Here is a 22,551-nt window from a genome sequence, read left to right as displayed (position 1 = left end):
CTCAATTTCATGAAACATATTGGTTAATGTCAGCTGCCAAAATAGGCAAGTATATCGCAGATTGCATATATGTGCTCCCCAGGACATACTTTAAAAAAGAGAAATCTCTATGTATCCTTCCTGGTAAAATATTTTATAAATCAATAAATCTTTCATCAAGGCTGTGATACGATCACGCAGCTTCATATGACGAGGTCCGTATGTATTTCTGTTGCTGTTCACGTGAATCTGTCACGGTTTTACCTTTTGAAATTCCCATTGTAACGTACAAAATGCACTTAATGCGCAGTAAGTTAGGTTTATATGATTGGTAGTAATAAGGCCTCTAGGATATATAGATATACTAAAACACACCGTTTTTCTTTATATACAAAACAGAGAGGCATACAACATTTGAGTTTTTAAAGATGAAACCGTATAAGGGAAAGAAGACCTCGCACTGATTGTCTTGGGGGAAGATATTTATTTGTTGAGGTTGCCTCAGATAGCATTCTATAAAATGTATATGCTGTGATTGATAAGTGACAAATGCAGCACACTGTTATTTCATGGGGAGGGGGGGGGGGATCTACAGTTAAATTAGATTTGAACTAATGGTCTAAAATGCATTCCATTCCAGGTTTTTAATGATATTTTCCGTAAGGTTATGCTTAAGCACAAAAATTACCTTCCAAGCATGTAATACAAAATGTAGCACATGCAACTGACCTGTGTCCTGTTATGTCAAATACTGTATTTACAACACGGTGATTTTTGCACCATAGCTCAATAACAAACATATGATCTTATAAATCACTGTAGTACAAGAACGGCCTGACCTATTGATATTAGGAATTCCTGTGACTCTGCATTCTCCAATGAGTTCCATGTGCACAAACTTAAGAATGTTAACGTCATGTCTAGAACAATATTTTACTGAAAAAAGAATCTCTGTTACATGTGGCAGACTCACAGATGAATTCCTTTCATTCGCAGACTTTAAATTGGACCAGGATTAGATACAGAACCTGAATATTGTATGTATTTTGTTGTGCACAGTAGTGACTGACTGTCTCTCAAGTAATGGCTGAACAGATGTCATCCGTAGCCCCATAATCTCTTACATGAAATGTATGATGACTTTTAGGTTTTATTTTCTGTGTAGGGGGACTGTAGGCACCATACATGCTTCATATCATTAAAGTGGTTGTAGTGTCTGGAGACCCATGGTGCCATTCTTCCATTTAGCATCAAATTGATTAACATGTGTAATGCTCTGAGAGTACTTAGCAGCCCATCGCATCTATGCTGCTTGCTCTAATGAGGAAGTATTAGTCGGAATAGTAATGGTTGGCTGTGATTGGCTGAGAGTGCCAGCTGTCCAATTTAAACCTCCCACAGTGCCATTGCAGGTATGAATAGGTATGGCTACAAGGAAGTGTGCAGTCTCAGCCTTCGCCATGCCCAATGGGGGTGGGGCTATGGAATAGAATTTCATTCAGCGTTACACTGCTCAAAAATGGTTTATCACTGAATGGAGAGAGAGTGCTAGGAGAGCCCAGTCACTGTAACCAATTCAGTGAGATAAAATGGTTACAGTGCCTACAGTGTCCCTTAAAGCTTGTCTTAAGGGTTAACTGTCAATAAGTCAGAATTTTTAATATGCTTTCTTATCCCCTATGTTTAACTAATATGCATTTGTGAGATGTGAAAAATAAAATGAAACAGACATTTACACATCTATCTTGGCTCCCTGACAATCATTGTTATAAGTGCACCTGGCAATGTGTGATCTGGCTGCGCTTGGGCTGGATTTGGATAGTGATGTAATTTGCTGGTTCCTTAATATAAATTTTATCTCAATCTATGTGGTTTTCTAAAAAAAAAACTTTAGAATCCCAACCTCCCCATGAGGTTTCGGGGACGTGGTTATGTCAATTACGCTTCCCAGCCTATAAAACCGCTAAAGTTCAAGTGATCGGTGACCTCTAGTGATTTCTCCTTGACCCACTAGCGAGTTTATACTATTTTGAATTACTTTTACTTTCCACTTGGGTATTCTGTATTCTGGTAGCCTTGACCTGGCTCTGTCTTATTGTCATCTGATTTCTGGTTTCCATTGATGCTAGCTAGTCCTTACTATTCTCGCTGTCTGTCAGTTTATCGTGAAGTCTGGCCACCCTGAGGCCCGATAGCCTGAGGTTATACTTTGCATATTGGACTATTATACTTGTCCTTGACAACCCCAGTTCATTAACCACCTCCCTCTCAAAATTATCCTTTTAAGCATTGGCTCTGTTTTTTTATTTTTGTCCATCCTTCTGCTTTTAGTGGGAGCCAATCTACAGTGCGCAGTCATTCTAAATTCAATGTTTGGTACCATATGATTGAAATATTGATGGAGACACCTTGTTTGGAACTTTATAGCCTTCTTGATTCATTTAAGTGGTTAATATGATGTGTGATTATTTTTATAGAGTGACTTATTACAGTGTTTATGTTATTATTGCGAGTGTAATTTCATTAAAATCTGACTGCACCTCTTAAATGTATAAGAAAATGGTGCGCCACATGACAAAATGCAAAAATTTAATAAATTCCAGAGAAGTGACAGTCCCCCTGTAAAGTCAGAATATGGTAACGTACCTTTATCTAGAAAAAATTTTTTTTTTTTTTTTTTTTTATAAGACAAATAGTAGCTCTTTGAACATATACTTACAGAAACATTCAATAATATAGCATTAGATTTTATCTTCCGATAAATGTTATCTACCCAGAGCTAAGAGTACTTGTGGGCTCAAAAGACTCTTAAAATAAGCTGTTAGTCACTTTTCGTTGATATTTCAAAGCACGCTACTTGACATCAAATTGTAGCCATGAAGCATTTGGCAAAAAAAAAAAAAGTGTTTAATATTACATTTTATTAGCTGTGTTTGCATTTTGAGTGTTTAATTTGTGCCAAGGATAATTTGAATATCATTTTTTTTTTATTAAATTATTGCTTTTGTACGTTTTGTTTGTTTCGTGGAGTTTTTTTTTTTGTGTGTTATTTCTATAATAGGTTCTCACATTTCAGCATATTGAATGAAAAGACAAAACAAGTTGAATAGTTTTTATTAATACATTCGCAGGTCGGTTGTACGGTGTCCTGTCAAAAAGAGAAGGTCGTGTACTGCAGGAGGAGATGAAAGAAGGGACTGACATGTTCATTATCAAGGCAGTGCTACCGGTGGCCGAAAGCTTCGGCTTTGCTGATGAAATAAGGAAGAGGACAAGTGGCCTGGCCAGCCCACAGCTGGTATTCAGCCACTGGGAGGTAAACAAACTGTGCAACTTGTCCATCAGAGTTTGAAAATTAACAGATGGAGTTTTTTCTTTTATCTATTTCTGTGACACGATTCTCCCCATTGCTTATTATCATCAATGGAAATTGTTATACATGATTTTTTTTTTGTTCACAAATAGGTTCCATAGTGCTAAAACGAGTCCCCTGTCTATTTTATATGAATTTTATTTCAATTAGAAAAGCAGGACAGCCCTGTGAGTTGAGTCTGTGTGGACGTTTATTGTGCACAGGCCCTGCCCCTTCAATATCTGAAATCTGTATAGGTTACCTTTATTACCGTATTTATCGGCGTATAACACGCCCCGGCGTATAACACGCACCTCATTTCCAGAAGGAAATTCCAGGAAATTTCCACCTCTCCCATAGTATTCCCCCCCTCATCCCATAGTGTTCCCCCCCCTTTCCATAGTAATCTCCCCCCCTCCCATAGTATTCTCTCCCCCCTCCCATAGTATTCTCTCCCCCCTCCCATAGTATTCTCCCCCCCCATAGTATTCTCCACCCCCCATAGTGTGTCCCCCCCCCCCTCCCATAGTGTCCCCTAGTGCACTTTCCCTCTGTCCCATATTTACTTACCTGTCTTGAAGCGTGGGCCGGCTTCACAGCGCGCACCGCGGAACTGGAACTTAAATTTCAGGTTCCGGTTTCCGGCGGGACTGAAAGGAAGTGTGCACACAATAGTGTGCACACTTCCTTTCAGTCCCGCCGGAAACCGGAACCTGAAATTTAAGTTCCAGTACCGGCGGGACTGAAAGGAAGTGTGCACACAATAGTGTGCACACTTCCTTTCAGTCCCCCTGGAAACCGGAACCTGAAATTTAAGTTCCAGTACCGGCGGGACTGAAAGGAAGTGTGCACACAATAGTGTGCACACTTCCTTTCAGTCCCCCTGGAAACCGGAACCTGAAATTTAAGTTCCAGTTCCGCGGTGCGCGCTGTGAAGCCGGCCCACGCTTCAAGACAGGTAAGTAAATGTAGGATATCGGCGTATAACACGCACCCATGATTTTCTCCCTATTTTCAGGGAGAAAAAGTGCGTGTTATACGCCGATAAATACGGTACTTAACTATGAACATTGCGGTAAAAAAAAGAAAATGCCCTATGCAATAATTAACGGACATGTTAATCTCTATTGTATATGTTTTTTGGGGTGGCTAAGAGAAGGGGTAAAAATATCCTACATTTAGAAGCTAAGACAGCAAAGTTTCTGAATATTATTTAAAAATAAAAATCATTCTCCTAACCTCCTCATAATCTCCTTTCACATCTATCACTACGTGCAAAAATGTCTAGTTGTATTTTGTGTATAAGTAGAAATGAGCTTTCAAGTAAAAGTGTCACTGACCCCTTGCTCCTATATTTTTGTTTTTATTTAGGGTTTTTTTTTTTTTTTTTTTTTCTTCAATACCAAATGTGGCAAACCTAACCCAGTGGTTATAGCTCTAGCCTTCCCCAATTCCAGTTTTAACTCACTGAACCAATTCAACCACCAGTTGTGATAGAGAGAGACCACATTACTCCAGGGAAACCAGAAAGAACTCCTGTGGGCTTCATCTCACCACCACAAAATCAGACCTACTCTTTATGTAATAATAGCAAACATGTATAATACACCCCTCCCCGTATAAATCCAAAGTCTTTATGAAGCACAATATTGTTTTAACCATCTATTTAATTTCATAGCGTGACAGAGTAAGTCAGGAGTTCTAACAGATACTCGTATCTTCTGTTATTCCAGCCTGAATTTAAACCTTGGGTTCTTCTGTATTTTAGATTACTTCTCAGCATGTAAACCACTTAGGAATATATCTGATGCTTTGTTGTATCTGCAGCTCGTTGCTGGTTAATAATAGCTGGTGTTCTAGCATGCATTTATCAAAGAGACTGTAGATCTCCACTAATAAAGTAATTATTATTTTAGAATCCTGTTCCTTTACCAAGCAGGTAACTATGGAACGTGTTTGAAAATATGTATGAATTAGATATAGATGGCTTTTGCTAATATTTTATTATTGCAGTGCTCCTTGGTTTTAAAACAAACATTAAAGAAATGTGTTGAGCATTGTATTATGGCCATTAAGATAATGGCTCGTCTTGCCTACGAGTCACATCTCCAGATGTTAGGTGTCAGTCTGGCCTTGAATAAGGTTTTCGTAGTGAGTGAACAGTTAGGCTTTGGACAGCCATCAGACCACAGCACGAACTCAGAAAGGTTTTGGAATAGTCTGGAGGTTATTGGAAAGAGTCAGTTCTCTCTTTTGTACTTTTCTGCATACCTTGTTTTGGAAGGGGGAAGAGACAAGAGTCTGATTTTGGTTCATTCCTAGTCAATCCTGGGGACCGGTGTTTGTTTTATAACTCCTTACCCTCTGCGCATATAAAAGAAGATGGAGATTTTTTATTTTTTTTATTAGAGAATCCTGCACTTCCTTACTCGTTTGTTTATGATTTTCCACTTTTTGCCTACTAACTCATGTAACCAGCGGAGCCTACACTTATATTTTGATTGATGCCTCGAAGAGGGAATTTGCCTCGCTTGACAGATTTGAGATCAGTTTGTTTGAATATGTTGATTATCGCATATGTTTTAAATTCTTAAAGTAGTTTACATTTTTTTTTTACTTTTCTATTTTTATACATATATATATTTTTTATTTTTTTATTTTTTTTATTCTTTATTTTTCTTGTGCATGTTTATACAGTTAACATTTTCCTTGCGATGCCACGATAGCATTAGCAGGCCAATTAGGAACAATGAAGTTGACATGGCATACGATTTGACAGCACATTTTTTATATTGATATCAGAGTTGTAACAGTTACGTCAAAATAAGAGATGCGATTTTAAACTAAAGAGTAAGAAATTCAAGCTTGGTCTCGCGTTAGATTAATTATTACTGGTGAAACAGGCTGCTTAGAGATAATAGACAGGCTAGGCTGCGCGTTCAGTGTAGAATGCAGTGTACTAGATCCAGCATGTTGTCAGACATTGCAAGAGCGCTGTTAGTGCACCTCTGTGTGGTGTCAGTGTGGAGGATATACTGCTGTGTTGTTATGCAAAGCATGGAGATATGCGGCAGCGACAGTATCGTGTAGCAGAGGCATGGTATTCATGGCCTAACGTATAGCATATAAAAAAGTCAGTAGTTGAGTGCTCTGGTTGTTATGCAGGGAATGTGTCCAGGTATCAGTCCCAGAGTAAAGGTGGTGGCATGTAAGGATTATACCAGCTGTAGCCAATCCCTTGTGTGCACTCTCCTGAGTGGCCTCCGTGGTGCCGCTGTGGGTCTCTGGTGTAGTTGGCTTGCCACCTTCCCCTGCTGGGCTTCATTAGGGAGAGACAGCTGTCCGGGCAGTCCTGCTGCTTGCTGGGTAGTAAGTGCTCCTTTCCCTCTTGTCAGCCGCATTTTCACGTTTGTTTAGGTCGTCCGTGTCACCCCATGCTGAGTTAAGTGGCTGCGGGAGCTAACTCTGCCCTCTGGGATCCGTAGGTAGGGGCTGCTGTTGTCGGAGGCACGGGGAGGAATAGGGTTCTCCTCGTGCTGGCTGCGCACGTGGCGTCCGCCATTTTGGAGGCAGCGGTCGGGCAGCTCGACCTCATGATCAGGGGCACCAGGCGTGGACCGGGATCACCCCCCCGGCCCAGAGGGGGGGGGACCGGGGCCGGGTCCGCATATGTGTAGCTTAGCTGTTGGGCTCCGGTAGGCAGGATAGTGGAGCGGCGGCCGTCCACTCCACTCACCGCCAGGGAAGTTCCCGTTTGTTGCTGCAGAGTTCTCCCCTCCGGGGGGACTAGAACTCAGGGAGTAAGCCTCTCTCCGGTTCCGGTAGCCCTCCTCCATCGAGGGTCGCAGTCATGGGTGAGTTGAGCGCTGCAATTCTATCTTTTTAGGCTTTTTAGTGTCCTCGTTTGCAGGAGCTGAGCTGTCCTGCGACCGCTCTGCTCGGCGGCCCGGCCCCGCCCCACATATATATATTTTTTTTAACTGATACAGTAAACAAATTTTAAAAAATCAGATTGGAGAGAAAATACCATATTCCATTTAGTAAATCGCAAAATTGGAGATTTTTATTCCCTCTTTTTAGCTATCCTACACAATTTGCAGAAAGGTTACAAATTTGGCCTATCGTGAATTTACCCTCTTAGTTTACATCTTTATCCGATTAACCAGGAATAGTATTTAACACATTGATCAGGAAAATGTGTTTGTTTCCAACCCCCGGAGTTACTAGGCTTGATCATACCACTTTAATTCTTCTACTTCCAGCGAGTAATAAATCAGTAAGCCAGTTAGAAAATACCGGATCAAAGAAAGCAGCCGGTGTAAAGCACAGTAGAGCATAGCAATATTGTTTACTTACAATCCAATCATATTTTATCTGCGCTAAAAATAAATCATATTGTAATAATCTTTGTGTTTCAGTCCATCCTGGAATTTGGAAATATTTATAGCCCAAGAGGTTACCTCAGTTCTCAGTGTTTGTTTTATATATTAAAATGGATATCATCTGTCATTTCAAGCAAGTCATTAAACCTCTCCTTTGTGGCACATGACATTTCAAAGACTAATGTATTTCCTTAATAAAACGTTGGATGTTCTATTTGCTAGTATGTATCCCAGAATGCCTTTTTGGCTGCCTGCGTGTTTAACCCCTTGAGTGAGTCGTCCATCTCCCAGCACTCAAAAAATGGTTTTAAAGGAGCAAATATATTTAAAGCTCTGTACTCAGCCTGAGTACCTCTGTCAATCTCACTCCTGTTACACCTTAAGTGGTTATAGCTGCTCACCCAAACATTAGCCGAGACTTGATAAAGGGTTTAAACAAAGTGTACTTTATTTAACCAACTTACACATATTTGTACCAGGTACAACGTATATTACCTCTGCAAGGGGTGATTAGTAAAAAAATAAATAAAAGTTCAATAGAATAAGTTCCGTCCCCAGCGAGACAAAGTATGATTGCAGTTAACTAGTTCAGCTCAGGCTAGTGTTATTGTCCTATGGTTAATTAACCAGGCAAGAGTGCCAGGGATTCTTAACCCCAAATGTTCACCATCTCAACCCACAAACATTATAAACCACCAGATAGCCCCTGCCTCCGCCTTGCACAATTCCAAATAGTTCTCGGATCGGAGGCACCTAGATCGAGTAATAATACTTTAAAGTTTGACCGGGTTGACCTGCGTATAAAGTGCACAGGGAAGACTACATATTAACCTGTGTCACCCCCTTTCCAGTCTCTGAATGTTACCAAGGATGCATATTGGCCAATCCACCGGTCTCCTTCAATTGTGATTTTATAGCTCCGAGTGCCGGCATGTAGGACACTGGAAATAAGAACTCTCTACGGTTACAATTTTTTGTAGTAGCTTGGTTGACATTTGGACCCATATATCCTGTATTTTCAGATTTAGGGATTGTATGTTTTTTCTCTCAGGTGACCATAGGTGTTGATTAAAATAATACTTTGATTCATGCATCCAATATAAAATAAATATGAAAAATGATAAAAAATAACGTTTTACTTTTTCTATAACAAAGGATCCTCATTTGTAGCTGAACATGAAATGGCAAAATGCCTTTCATCCTTGTTACGCCTGGATTCTCTCAGCATCCTATTTAAACAAAACAGTTGCTGTTGAATTTGGGTTGCAGAGAATATCATTTCAACTTTGTCCCCGCACATGTCATAGCAGTATGCGACACATTTCTGTGGAATAACCTTGACAAATGCTGCCTGGTCTAGAATGCATTTAATTTAGCGGCACAAACACAATTAGAGGGCAGCCGTTCTTTCCTTCTGTGTCATTTCTGATGTTCATATCTTGAAGAAATGGATGAATAACAGCCATAGACCTGTGCCAGCTTTGCACGATAGACTGTAATATAATCAATGATGATGTTATGAAATGAAAGAGCATGTTTTATGTCACGTTTATGAAATAGCCAGCAATTTTTTTTTGTTTTAATACAATATTTAAAAGTAAGGTATCGTATCACTTTTTTCACATTTTTTTTTCTGAATTTGTTTGATACTTTTATTTTTTATTTTTATACTCTCTTCAAGTGCTTGTCTACTACAGTGTGTACAGTCTTTCAGATTCTGCACGTGTTCTGTGTTCTCGAGTTCTGTATGAGATCAAGAGAGTACTATCTTATTCAATTTTAATGTATTCATTATTTTTTTTTTTTACCCTCTGCAAACCAAGTAGAAATGCACTGACATTTAGACTATACTCCTCAGGAGGGTGCAGGTTTGATCTCAAGTCTCAGGACTGTAACTGGCGCTTGCGCAGAATGTTCTGCCCATGTGACCTATAACCTCCGTAAAATTAGTCTGGGTAAAAGCGGTATTAGCAGCAGGACGAAGTTTATTAAGAATATATTTTTTAAATAAACAAACCATTTAAATATATTTTAGAATAGTGTGACACTTAATATGTAGAGCAAGGGTGGCAGAAATAAATATACCAACATACGGTGGATTAAGCTGGAGATTACTAGGAAGTGATGTTAAGGTGGAAATCATTCTCAAGTTAAGAATGTATGAGAAAAAAACAAAGAACTAAAACTCCTCAGATCCTTATGCAGAGTAGAAGTTAAAGGGCACCAAATTCACAGAATGTATGCACAGTATGTAGCTCTTGAAGAAAATTAAGGTCCAACAATTGGAGAGAACTGACTGTATTGATGACTTTCTATAACCCTTTTTCACTGTTAATTATGTTAAAATTTATACTGCCTTATTGGGCATTAGCTTCTATGCATCTGATGCTTTTTTAACCACAAATTCTTACCCTTAATACCTTACCTGGAATTCAGTGCTGGCTGAAGCTCTCCTCACGCATTTCCACACCCCCATCCGAATTTCCTCATTCCCTCTCCATAGTTCATTTAAATGTTTCTCATAGAGAATCCTTTGATAAAGATATATCTATAGGAGACAGCTAGTCAAGGTTACGAATGTGGAAGTAGTTGGATGTTTCAGAATAGCCTCTGGTAAGCCGGACAGTGACACGAGAACAGACGTGAAGATATGCTACAGGTGGTTATACAGGGAGATTGCTTTACAGAGCAATAGATGTCCATGGATGGCAGGTAGGGCTGCTTGCAGTCTCTACTTACAGAAGACTCAAAGCACTCAGTATAGTGTAGCTCAATGAAGTATGTGCTAAGGCAGGGATGGGAAAAATCTAGCTCTTCCTGTTTATCCAGCTGGGACTATGTATTTTTGAAAGTAAGGATTTTAAATACTGCTATTCTTATATTCTAATGTATTAATGTGTAAAGGGCTTTAGACAATATGGAGGTCAGTTTCCCTGTTCATGTGTTCTCCAACTTCCAATGAAGATTAATGCATAAGTCTTCATTTTGGTGACTAGTACACATATTATTATTATTATTATTATTGCCAGTGGCGGCTCTAGACTTTATGAGGCCTTAGGCGAAACTCAAACAAGAGGCCCCCCACTAACACTCATAGTAAAAAAACATATAGGGGTTGAATTGTGTGTGTATAATGAGCTGTAGTTATAATGTATGACAGGTTTGCAGCGCTGGATACAGAGAGCTAGTCTCTGTATTCACTGTTGGGGTGAGTGTGGCACGGTTGAAGGAGAAAGGGTGACAGGGCGAGGGGAGGTGAGAGTGACAGGATGAGGGAGGGTTATGTGACGGGGTGAGTGTGGCATGTCTAGGCAGGATAAGTGACAGGATAGGAGAAGTTAATGTGATAGGGTTACGTGTTGCACGGCTGGAGGAGGGAGTGTGACAAGGCAAAGGGAAAGTGAGCCAGACAGGATTACGTGACAGGGTGAGTGTGGCATGGTTGGGCCCACATGAAAGGGTTAATGTGAAAAAGGATGAGTGTGACAGGGTTGGGGGTGAGTGTGACAGTATGAGAGAAGATGAGTGTGATAGGATTAGGGGGATTAATGTGATGGGGTGAGTGTAGAAGAGCGAGGGACGGTAATTGTGGTATGGATGGAGGGGGTGAGAGCAACAAGATTAGGAGAGGTTAATGTGAGCGATCACATTATGTGATCTGCAGCTCTGCACTCGGCGGAGCTGCAGATCAGAGGCTGGCTCTCCCTGTGGGCAGACCATGTGGAGGGGCCACCGGGCGGCATACTGGGCAAGCCGCCGGGCCTCCTCTCACTGTTGGATCCTCGGTCATGGACCGAGGACCCGGCAGTTCAGTCTGCCCTAAGGTGATTTAGGCGGCCGCGAGGCTCCAGCAAGCACGAGGCCTTAGGCGGCTGCCTAAATCGCCTAATTAGAGAGCCACCTCTGATTATTGCCATTTACATAGCGCCAACAGATTCAGTATGAGGGGGAAATATAACTCTAAATAGGACAATTACAAGACAACTTACTGAAATGATAGGTTGAAGAGGGCCTTGCTCAAATGAGCTTACAGTCTATAGGAGGTGGGGTGTAAAACACAATAGGACAGGAATTCGCAATCAAATAAGGTGGGAGTGAGGCAGAGCTGGAAGAGAGAATAGAGTGCTGCCCTTTAGGAGAGAGCAAGAGACAGGTATGTGAGGTAGAGGTTACTCTGGGAGGCCATAAGCTTTCCTATAGAGATGGGTTTTAAGGCACTTCTTAAACGATTAGACTAGGGGAGAGTCTGATGCCGGTAGGCAGGCTATTCTATAAGAAGGGAGCTGCCCGCGAGAAGTCATGTAAGCGTGAGTTGGCCGTACGGGTGCGAACAACGGACAGGAGAATGTCACGGGCAGAGCGGAGAGACCGAGAAGGGACATACCTATGGATCTGTGAGGAGATATAAGAGGGGCTAGAATTGTTCATATTTGTCTTTTGTGTGGCTAGCTTACACATGTATTTGTTCTGTTATGTTGTAACATTTTAAATAAATGCACATATACTTATCGTAATGCCTGATTCACAGTGTCTCTGAACTATAAAGGAATATTGTTTTCTGTAATACCTTCGCAGTGAAGGATCGTTGCATTGTCAATTAATATCCTGCACGCATGCAAACTCTCTCCTGTTGAGCATAATTATGAATCAAATCTATATCTTCATCGAATAGATTTCCTTCAAGCAGACTCTCTGCAGATTTGAAGCCTTGAAAATGGGATTTGCTGGTGAATGCTCAGATAAATTGTAGTGTGTCTACCTCTGCTAAACCAGACATAATAAATAAAGACACTAGTTTGAAATTCTGAAACACGAGCCACTAAAGTTAGCTTGGTGTCTGCTTTAAATAACTTCAAGATTGGGGAAAGTGGTTTAGTATTGCCATGAATCAGCGTCAGGCTGCCCTGAAAATGTGTTTATTATTGGTGTGCATTTAAATTAAAGTAACTGCAGACACACTTCATGGCTCCCGCTATATTATTTGCCTGTATGTTCTGTTTGTTTTCAGTAGAATTTGTAAGGCTGTTTTTGTTCAGCACTTATACATGCCTTGAATATAGCTCAATTGGTAAATGACCTTTCAAGGTCAATTTATAGAGCACCATTGAGTTAGGTAATGTATAACATGTATATTCCTTGGTATTTAGTATATCAATATCAGTTGTGCAAAAGAAAGGGACTGCGCCAATAGGCAATGTGGATAAGTTAAAGTCCTGATTTGGGTAGTAATAACGCAACAGAGTCCAGTATAGTAGAACTTAGATCCTAGGTTGATTTCTGTAGTTGTAGGGTTCCACTCCTAGGATCTAAAAACCAACCCTACAACTACAGAAACCAACCTAGGATCTAAGTTCTACTATACTGGACTCTGTTGCGTTATTACTACCCAAATCAGGACTTTAACTTATCCACATTGCCTATTGGCGTAGTCCCATCCTTTTGTTTGTTTGCCTTCTCCATTTATTTCAAGGACACGTGAGGAAGTCCTTGTTTGGGATTGCTGCCTTGTGTATTTCTTTAGATATATTCGCGCTGACTCTATTTTCAGTTTTTCTGTTTCTCCCGATGAAAAGCATCTTTTTATTTTTGGGATGGTAAGAGGTGGGATTCATAAGAAAAGCTGAATTCCGATATTGTAGAGTAACATATTTGTCAATCAAGTGTCTAAACGTTCTATTGTTTAGTTTCTTTACTGAACAGTTCTGACAGTTTGTCAGGGGTAGCTAACAGGTAGTTGAACTCCATCTGCCATGATGCTTTGTCATTGTAACGGCTGGGGATTTACCTTTGTGGCCATCCCTCGTTTGTTATAGGGCCATTTAAAGTCAAATTGGCAGCTATAGGCACAGATGGGTCAGAATTGAGAACTAAACAAATACTGCTAACTAGACAATAGCAGTTTTCCATTAAATATAGAATCGTTCACTTTTCAAATCACTATTGCAACTGGTTAGTTTAATCCAGAAAGTAACCAGTAACTCATCTTTTAACCCCTTATCCTTTATATGCCTACTATGGTTCCTCCTCCCAAACACCCCCTGTCCTTTAGGTACATACAGATCACATAATTCCCATAATCTGTGTATTTCTCCCTCATCCTTTTAGATTGTAAACTCGTTTAAACTGGGCCCTCTTTACCTACTGTTCTAATATGTTGATCATGTTTTGGTATAATTTAGTGTTTGTCTTGTTTACCTGTTGTACATATAAGGCGCTATATAAGTAATTGTATTTGTAGAATGTAGAATTTTTGTAAAGTTTTCTGTTTCTAAATTGTGAAAGGGTTAACATCTGGGTTGTGTAATGAAATGTACAAAGCAGTTTTATATCTCTGTGTCTATATAGCACAGAATGCTTCAGGAGCGTCCGTAAAACAAAGAGATTGAGAGAATGTTCACTGCTTCGTGTGTGACAGCAGGCTTCTCTTTGCTCTCCAGCAAGCTGCGTATAACTAACCTGCAGGCGCTGAGCAACTAGAAAAGAGGCTTGTTTTCCTAGGCGATAGCAAAGAGTATGGATTTCAGGAGTTTGCATTTCAGTTGCTGTTTGCTATCCTACATGGACCATGTGGATTTGATTAACTGGATGGAAGTGTAAAGGCCCACTGGCACAGCTACACACTCTGCTATGGCAGAAACCTGAGCCCTCCGTTAAACATCAGCATAATTATATTATGTTAACCGCCTCATGCTCACATCTGTAGGGTAAGAAGGCGGCACAGGAACTGGCATGACATGAAAGAGATTACTTGATGCCCATATAACTAGAGGTTACTCACATTTCCCTATACAGCTGAAAAATTTAAAGTAAACACAAATATTAAGCGCTTAACCCTACCCATAAAATGTAAGTTTAAAAAGGACACATTTTTTTTCTTATTCAGTAGGCCAGGAAGAGAATGATGTAATAATTTTTTTCTTCGTTTATGGTGTTACGGGGTGGCCCAGGAAATTCCACCATGGCACCCCGCCTCCAGCGCTTGTTTCTTACCACTGCCATCAGAGATTGAACGGCTTTGGATCAATAATGATGAAGTGAATGTTCGTTATCTCAGTGGCAGCTGCAGGGTGCAGTAGAGAGCCCTGATTTCTGTCAAACTGCTCTAATACATTTTATAAGAAGTGCACGGGATAGCACAGAAAGACGTATTGTACCATAACCACTACAATTATTATAATTATATAATTTATATAGCGTCTGCAAATTCCGTAGCGCTGTCCAATGGGTGGACGAACACGTAGTTGTAACCAGACTAGTGGACACACAGGAACAGAGGGGTTGAGGGCCCTGCTCAATGAGCTTACATGCTCCGGGGAGTAGGATATAGCTTCAACATGGTGCATTGAGTGTTCCATTTAAATGGTATTACATAAACCCTCTCTGTCAGCACTCTGTCTACAGTGCTAGGAAAACGGGTTTGTTTTTCTGGCACTGGAGAATCCCTTTAACAATAGTAAATTGTGAAAACTCACAGAATATGCAGGACAAAACCAGTAGCACAAGCAAATGCATGCAGCACACATATTTCTTGCTGTGTTCGGTGGCAGAAAGCAACCCTGATCAAGCAACGAAATCACTCTCCCTCCACATGTAGTGGGAGACCTCAACGCATTTCACAAAACAGGGCTTTCTCTAGCTAGAGGCCATCAGAAGAAAACTATAGTCACCTAAATCACTTCATCTCATTGACATAGGCGCTTACTGCATTTTCATATTCTAACTCCGTGAAACGGATTTGGACATCTTCACACATAGCGCTTTGAAAATCCCTGTAGGAAAGCATTGATTCGGTGCTTTCCTATGGGAAAGTTGTAATGTGAACGCGGCACTTGCCGCTCATGCGCATTAGGTCCTCGATTGGCGTGTAATGGCTTGAAGAATTAAGGTAACTGTTAAAGGAGGGGTATCGAGGTAGAGCAACACAATAGCGTCAGGAATACAACTAAAGTGTTCATTTAAATGGAGCCATGACATATCTAACACTGAGTGGTCTAGGTAAAAGATTTTTTTTGATTTTTTTTTTTTTAAGGGACACTCAGAGCACCAAAACCACTTCAACGTAACTAAGTAGTACCTTCTATCCCCAGTGCTTCTATTGGAGTCATCAGAACTAATAATTTCACTGTTGGTGGAGAGAGAACGTTTGCTGCTACATTTTACCGTATATACTCGAGTATAAGCCGAGTTTTTTAGCACATTTTTTGTGCTAAAAAACCCCAACTCGGCTTATACTCGAGTCAGAGTCTGTATTATGGCAATTTGCATTGCCATAATACAGACTGGGGGGAGAGGGGGCTGGCAGAGCTGTACTTACCTTTCCTGCAGCTCCTGTCAGCTCTCTCCTCCTCCGCGCCGTCCGTTCAGCACCTCGGTCAGCTCCCAGTGTAAGTCTCGCGAGAGCCGCGGCTCTCGCGAGACTTACACTGGGAGCTGACAGAGGGAGCTGCACAGACCGCGCGGAGGAGGAGAGAGCTGACAGGAGCTGCAGGAAAGGTAAGTATAGCTCTGCCAGCCCCCCTCTTCCCCCCACTGAACTACCAATGACACTGGACCACCAGGGAAGGAGCCCCCCTCCCTGCTATGTATCAAGCAGGGAGGGGGGACGAAAAAAAAATAGAATAAAAAAAAAATTATTAATAATTAAATAATAAATAATAGTGCAAAAAAATAATAATAATATAAAAAAAATAATAATAATAATTAATAATATATTAAATGCCCACCCCCACCAACACATACACAAACACACACTGCATCACACACACTCACACTTCATTCATATACACACACACTGCACTCACACACACTGCACTCACACACACACTGCACTCACACACACACTGCACTCACACACACACTGCACTCACACACACTGCACTCACACACACTGCACTCACACACACTGCACTCATACACACTGCACTCATACACACTGCACTCATACACACACTGCATTCATTATATACACACACTGGAAATAAATATTCAATGAATATATACGCACACACACTGCACTCATACACGCACTGCACTCATACACTGCACTGCACTCATACGCGCACTCTGCATTCATTATATACACACACTGTAAATAAATATTCAATTCATATAATTTTTTTAGGATCTAATTTTATTTAGAAATTTACCAGTAGCTGCTGCATTTCCCACCCTAGTCTTATACTCGAGTCAATAAGTTTTCCCAGTTTTTTGGGGTAAAATTAGGGGCCTCGGCTTATATTCGGGTCGGCTTATACTCGAGTATATACGGTTATTTGTTTATTTTTGTTTAACCCCTTAAGGACACGACATGTGTGACATGTCATGATTCCCTTTTATTCCAGAATTTTGGTCCTTAAGGGGTTAAAAGAATGAGGGCAGTAAACTAAACTTTAATATGTACACTCTACTGTTAAATTTTTTTTAATATATTTTGAATATTCAAGTGTTTATTTAACCTTCACTCATTACTGAGAACGTGAGTAAAACTGTGATTTTCCTGCAACTTTTGTGTTTATCAGGAATAAAAAAAATCATTTTTTGGTTTTATTAATTGAGGGCTACAGAGCTTTAAATTGCTTATTTTGCAGTTGGTTTTATCTCATCCCCACCCAAGCTAGAAAGAACTGCTTTTTATATTTCAAAACCAGATAGATTTAAAATCTGTATTAAAATGAGTGCATACATTAACACCCCTACCCCTTACATAAACAAAAAAAATCTATTGTTAACAAATAAAAAGACAAAAACTTTTTTTTAAAAAAAATAGAATTATTTCCAAAGGATCTGCTTATAAAAGGTTAACATTGAAAAGTGCCGATTCTTAAATGTGTGGCAACCCAGTTAGTCACCAGAAACCACCTAAAGGGGCAGCGAGAAGACGCCATTCTTTTCAGGTCCCACTCTTTCTGAGAATGCTGAAGGTCTTTGTGTAGAATTCTCTAATTGCTCCAAAAATAATGCTTTAAAAACACTCCCAGCAATTATGCAATTATGCTGAGAAATGCACGTCCATCAAATGACAGTCACCCAAGTAGACTATTCCTTCCTGAAGCTCCCTGGATTGATAAGGTACAGGCTCTTGTGGGTGTTGCCTGCTGCACACAGACTAAAGCAAGCAATTTGCAGTTGAACAAAGACACTCCATGCGTGTGTGCTCTTACCCTAACCTGTTATTAGCATATATTAGACTGCACGAACAGCGCAGTCCTGTCTATAGCTTGTTAAATAATGGAGGCATTTTGTAGAAGAAAAAGGAATTGCCTTTTATTTATTATTAAATACTTACAGAATAAATGTTCGTTTCATTAAATCAGTCTAGCATTTTGTAAATTGAATTCCTTTAAATCCTTGCAGTCTTTGGATAGTGGGGGTTGTTGCACAGATAAAGAGCTACAGAATTGAAAATTCAGAATACAACACACGCAGGGTAGATGAAAGACAGACAAAGTGGAGAACTACAGAAAATAGCCATATGACCATCTTTTCATATATTCTCTCTCTCAATTCATATAAATAGATGGATATATATTTTTTTTAATACAATTTTATTTTCATTTCTGTTATTTGGTCACCAGAAAATAGTCAGTATTTAATTTACAACCCCTCCTCAGACCTTTATGGCCACACTGTGTTTTCAGGATTATAACATGTTAGGTTTTTTTCATGTTTTCTGTCGAAAGCAGACAAAGGTTCTACTTAAATCCGTTACATCCAGGCATCAGACTTTAAAAGAAAAAATAATAGTTTTACTTCTTTTTTTTTTTTTTCTTTCTAATGGCCGTGTGTTAGTAAGCAGTTAAAGAGTAGTATTGTCTGGGGAATATTTGCAGCAGTAGTCAGGGGATGGTGTACATACCCGGGCTTTGACTGTATGATATATCTGCAGCAGATACAATATGGCATTTCACATGGAAAGAGTCTGCTCCAGAGACAAGTATAAGGATAGATGTTTACTTACTGCAAAGATTCACTCCATCTGTTTTGCACTTAACGATACCTGTCCTTCTTCTCGAGTAGTGGGTCTCTTTGCCAAGTTCCCAGTTAAGGTTGGGTAATTTGTCATATATTGCTTTCTATCACGACCCCGTGTTTGAACACAGAGATAAGACAGACCAGCTTTTTTTCAATCCATCAAGCCCCTTTAAGCTATCTGGGCATTACTCACAGCTCTGGGTTTTAATGGCTTTTAAAAAATAAAGACTGAACATTGATTTTAATAAATTCCTGTTTTGGTTACTGGCTAGTTAATCAATTCCCAAGGGGATTTATTTGCTTAGCAAAGATAACACATGACACATGCACTCAAAGCATCAGTCACCTGATTCTCCAAACAGCAAACACTCTACGATAATGCAATACAAATAAACCAGTATTGGCCACAAGAATGTTCACAAATGATTTGGAAGATTCTGTTCCCAATACAAGATATACCTAACCGCAAAAAACAAATAGCATTAATTAAAAATAAATATTTCAATTTGTTTCACACTTTAGTGAATATCCCTGGTGGTTTTTTGGTTATACTCATCCCTTATGAACCTCTTCTTTTTCACATTTCTAACTTCACTTCTACTCTACTTACAACGCTCTCAATGTTCAAGCTGTGCCGTCTTCAATGAACAATGCATTCATCCAACTAACACTAATTCACCGATACCATGTGCCTGCTTGAAATACTACTCCCCCATCTTCAAGTATGACACCGATGTTCCTACCTGCATTTCCTAATACCATACATTTCACCAATTTCCCCTTGTAATTTTACTTATTTTTGTTTGATATATATGTAGAAGTTGTTGGACAAAGCAAGTAGGATGGTACAATATTTGTGTGGTTCATTGGCTACTAACTATATTATTGCTGCTACGGAACACTGTTGATTGATTACTTAGGGTTGTACAATTTATCATGGCTTTAAGACTGATGCTGTCAATTTCTTTTGTCTTTTTTTTTTCCCTTCTTTTCTGGGAAAAAAATTAGCAAGTTAAAATCGCTATGCCTTTGAGTGTGCAAGATTAAAGTCATTTCAATGTTTAAAAAAATGTAAAAATCTTAATTCTTGCATTGAAACGTTAACCAACGAAACATCTGAATTAAATACGGACACTACATATATTTAGCACGCTTGTGGGAAATGTTCAGATATTCCTCCAACTTGTCACTGGTGAATATATTGAAGTTGGTCATTTAGAAAGCAGTTGGGGAGCTTTGTGAATAATCCATTCACCATGTCACTTTTCCATCCATTTTAAAAGAGAACCATTAGAAATTATACCATTAAATAGAACATTTAAAACGAATCACAACCACGTTTAGCTTTTGTTTTGTATGTTGCGCCATTTTCTTTTAAATAGATATTAAACATTTAGCTAATGACATCACAGCCCAGTTCAGACCAAGCGAATACAGGGCACCCATTACAAATGAGGAAAAGAAATAGAAACAATAGAAAAGTAATTTAATTCCTAAACGGCAGAGAATTGAGCAGTGAGACTGCAGAGACGTGATCTATACACCATAACTGCTTCATTAAGCTAAAGTTGTTTTGGTGACTATAGTGTCCCTTTAACATGAAGGCACAAGAGGTTGTTGAGGGTCTAAAATGCATGTAACTATCTAAAGGAAATGGATTAAAAGTACATCAACGGTTATATAGAAAGTTGCCCTTGGCCTACTTTGACTTAATATGAGTGTAGTAGTTGCAGTGAGTGGGTTAAGCAAAAGGCAAGCCAAAATCACTTTCATTGCCAACATACAGTATCACAAATGTCTGAGCACAGTCACAGTTACAAAGTCTGTGTCTGCCTTACGTGCATCTTCTCATGTTGGTTATACTGTTCCAACGTTAACAATATTGTGCTTCAATTGGGGTGAGGGTGTACTGGATTGAGAGTATTCCATTACAATGGCAGTTGAAGAAAGAGAAGGGGGTTGGGGTGGAAGATAAAACCTTTAAAAAAAAGGATTAGTCTCCGTCTCACCATCTGTTGCCTCTGTGACACACTTGAAAGGTCAGTGTTAAAAATCTGTGACTTAAATATTCAGAGGAAAAAAAGCCACATGTTAAAGACTTGGAGTCAGCATGTCATATCTGTATCATTGTCTTTATTCATATTTTAATGAGTCTATTAGAAAATAGAGTGGATAAGCAAGTAATATAGGTGACGCTAATATAATATAGTCTACATTGTACAATGCCCTACCTCTGTAAAAGTATAATCTGTTTATGAAATTATATTTTATACGTGCATAGACGTGGTGTACCTTATGTTTCATGATTCATAGTAACTTTGATTTAAAAAATAATATTTTTTGCCAAAATAGATTCTAAAAGCTTGACAGTTTGGGGCAATTTTGTACTTAAATGAATTGAACAGATAAAAATGTTACCATTACCTTCTTCAAATATACTCGTTTTATTTCTCAGATAAAATAAAATATAAAAGCTGAGTTGGCCATACCAGGAATTAAAGTTTGAACAGGTACTAGAGTGTATGTAATAAGAGAAATTGGGATAGCTCCCTGTCAAGGGCACGGTTTTCGTGGAGATTGTTTGATATAGTGACAAGTACATGTGATACAGTTAAGTTACTTGTTACTATCTATGCAGAATAAACAGTAAACAGGAACAAGAGTGGTCTAGCTTGGTTATTATTAATGTGACGTGTTCAGCAAAACAGTCAAATCTCCATCTGTAAAATTATCAGTAGACATACTACTTAATGGTGCATATGCATCTTTTGATGTACAATCTATTTAGCTCACTTTATGGACTTTCTCATTTTTCTATATGTTAAAATAACAAAATTGCATATCCCATATTAATATATTCCATTGCTTTATAATTCTTAAGGTTATGCCAAGCGATCCTTTTTGGGTACCAACCACAGAGGAAGAATATTTGCACTTTGGCGAGAAGGCAGATTCTGAAAACCAGGCCTGGAAATACATGAATTCAGTAAGGAAACGGAAGGGACTTGTTGTAGAAGAGAAGATTGTGGAACATGCAGAAAAACAAAGGACTCTAGGCAAAAACAAGTAATGAGTCCAAGCAAAATCCTTCCAAACTCTTCTGGGGAATCATTTAATCTTATTGATGGTATATTTAAGAGTATCAGATTTTAATAAAACCTGTCTGTTCAAACTATCATATCCACTGGTATTTTTGTTTTGTGTCACATTAAATAAGTGCGTGGTTAGTAGAGGCACAAGTATCTTACAATTCTTTAAGCAACACTTTTGTCTTGGCCTAGAGATTCATGATTTGAAGTCTCATTGTACCATTTGGATATCCATCTCGTGGACAGTTTGTATCATTGTATGGTTAGAGTGACTTCCTTTTAATAAGTTCGACCCAGTTATACCTAGTGTCGTCATTTTCTTTAATCAGTGTAAGTTTGCTCAGAGAGAATCAAATTATACCCAGTAAGGATACATACTGTTTACTTCCATTCTTGCTGGCCATATTCTTCCATGATAGCTGTAAAATTGATGGGTCACCTCTTGTGTGTGTGTTTATTTCATTTTATAACTTAGTATAATTTAGAATGCATGCTTTGTGTGACATGACATGACAACCATATAAATAGCCATTACTTGCCTATTACAAAGTTTAACATTTGAGCCTGACTGGTTGTGGTAATTATTTCAAATACTGGAAGCACAAAAGAGTTATTTGATGTTTCATTGTGACACCTTGATTCAAGCAGGGGTTCCAACTTTACCATGACAACTAAAAACAAACAAACAAAAACATGCAGTTCTTTATACCCATTAGTCATTTAAAGCAGTAATTTAGAGGGATTAGCTTCAGGCTTTGTGAATCACAGATTCTACCCT

General features: G+C 39.2%; 1 protein-coding gene across 3 annotated transcripts in view; it reads left to right on the top strand.

Moving 5' to 3' along the window:
- Positions 1 to 21,860, top strand: part of EFL1 (elongation factor like GTPase 1) — a 289,883-nt gene extending 268,023 nt beyond the window's left edge. For all 3 annotated transcript variants that reach the window (XM_063448974.1, XM_063448973.1, XM_063448972.1), the window contains exons 19-20: positions 3,111 to 3,295; positions 21,566 to 21,860. In XM_063448974.1, the coding sequence (XP_063305044.1) occupies positions 3,111 to 3,295; positions 21,566 to 21,754 (374 nt within the window). In that variant the 3' untranslated portion in view covers positions 21,755 to 21,860. The remainder of the gene's footprint in view (positions 1 to 3,110; positions 3,296 to 21,565) is intronic.
- The last annotated feature ends 691 nt before the right edge of the window (positions 21,861 to 22,551 follow it).

Source organism: Pelobates fuscus, chromosome 3 (assembly GCF_036172605.1).
Source record: "Pelobates fuscus isolate aPelFus1 chromosome 3, aPelFus1.pri, whole genome shotgun sequence".
Lineage (NCBI taxonomy): Eukaryota > Metazoa > Chordata > Amphibia > Anura > Pelobatidae > Pelobates > Pelobates fuscus.
Note: the sequence above shows the minus strand (reverse complement) of the source record. Positions and strands in the feature narration are given on the sequence as shown.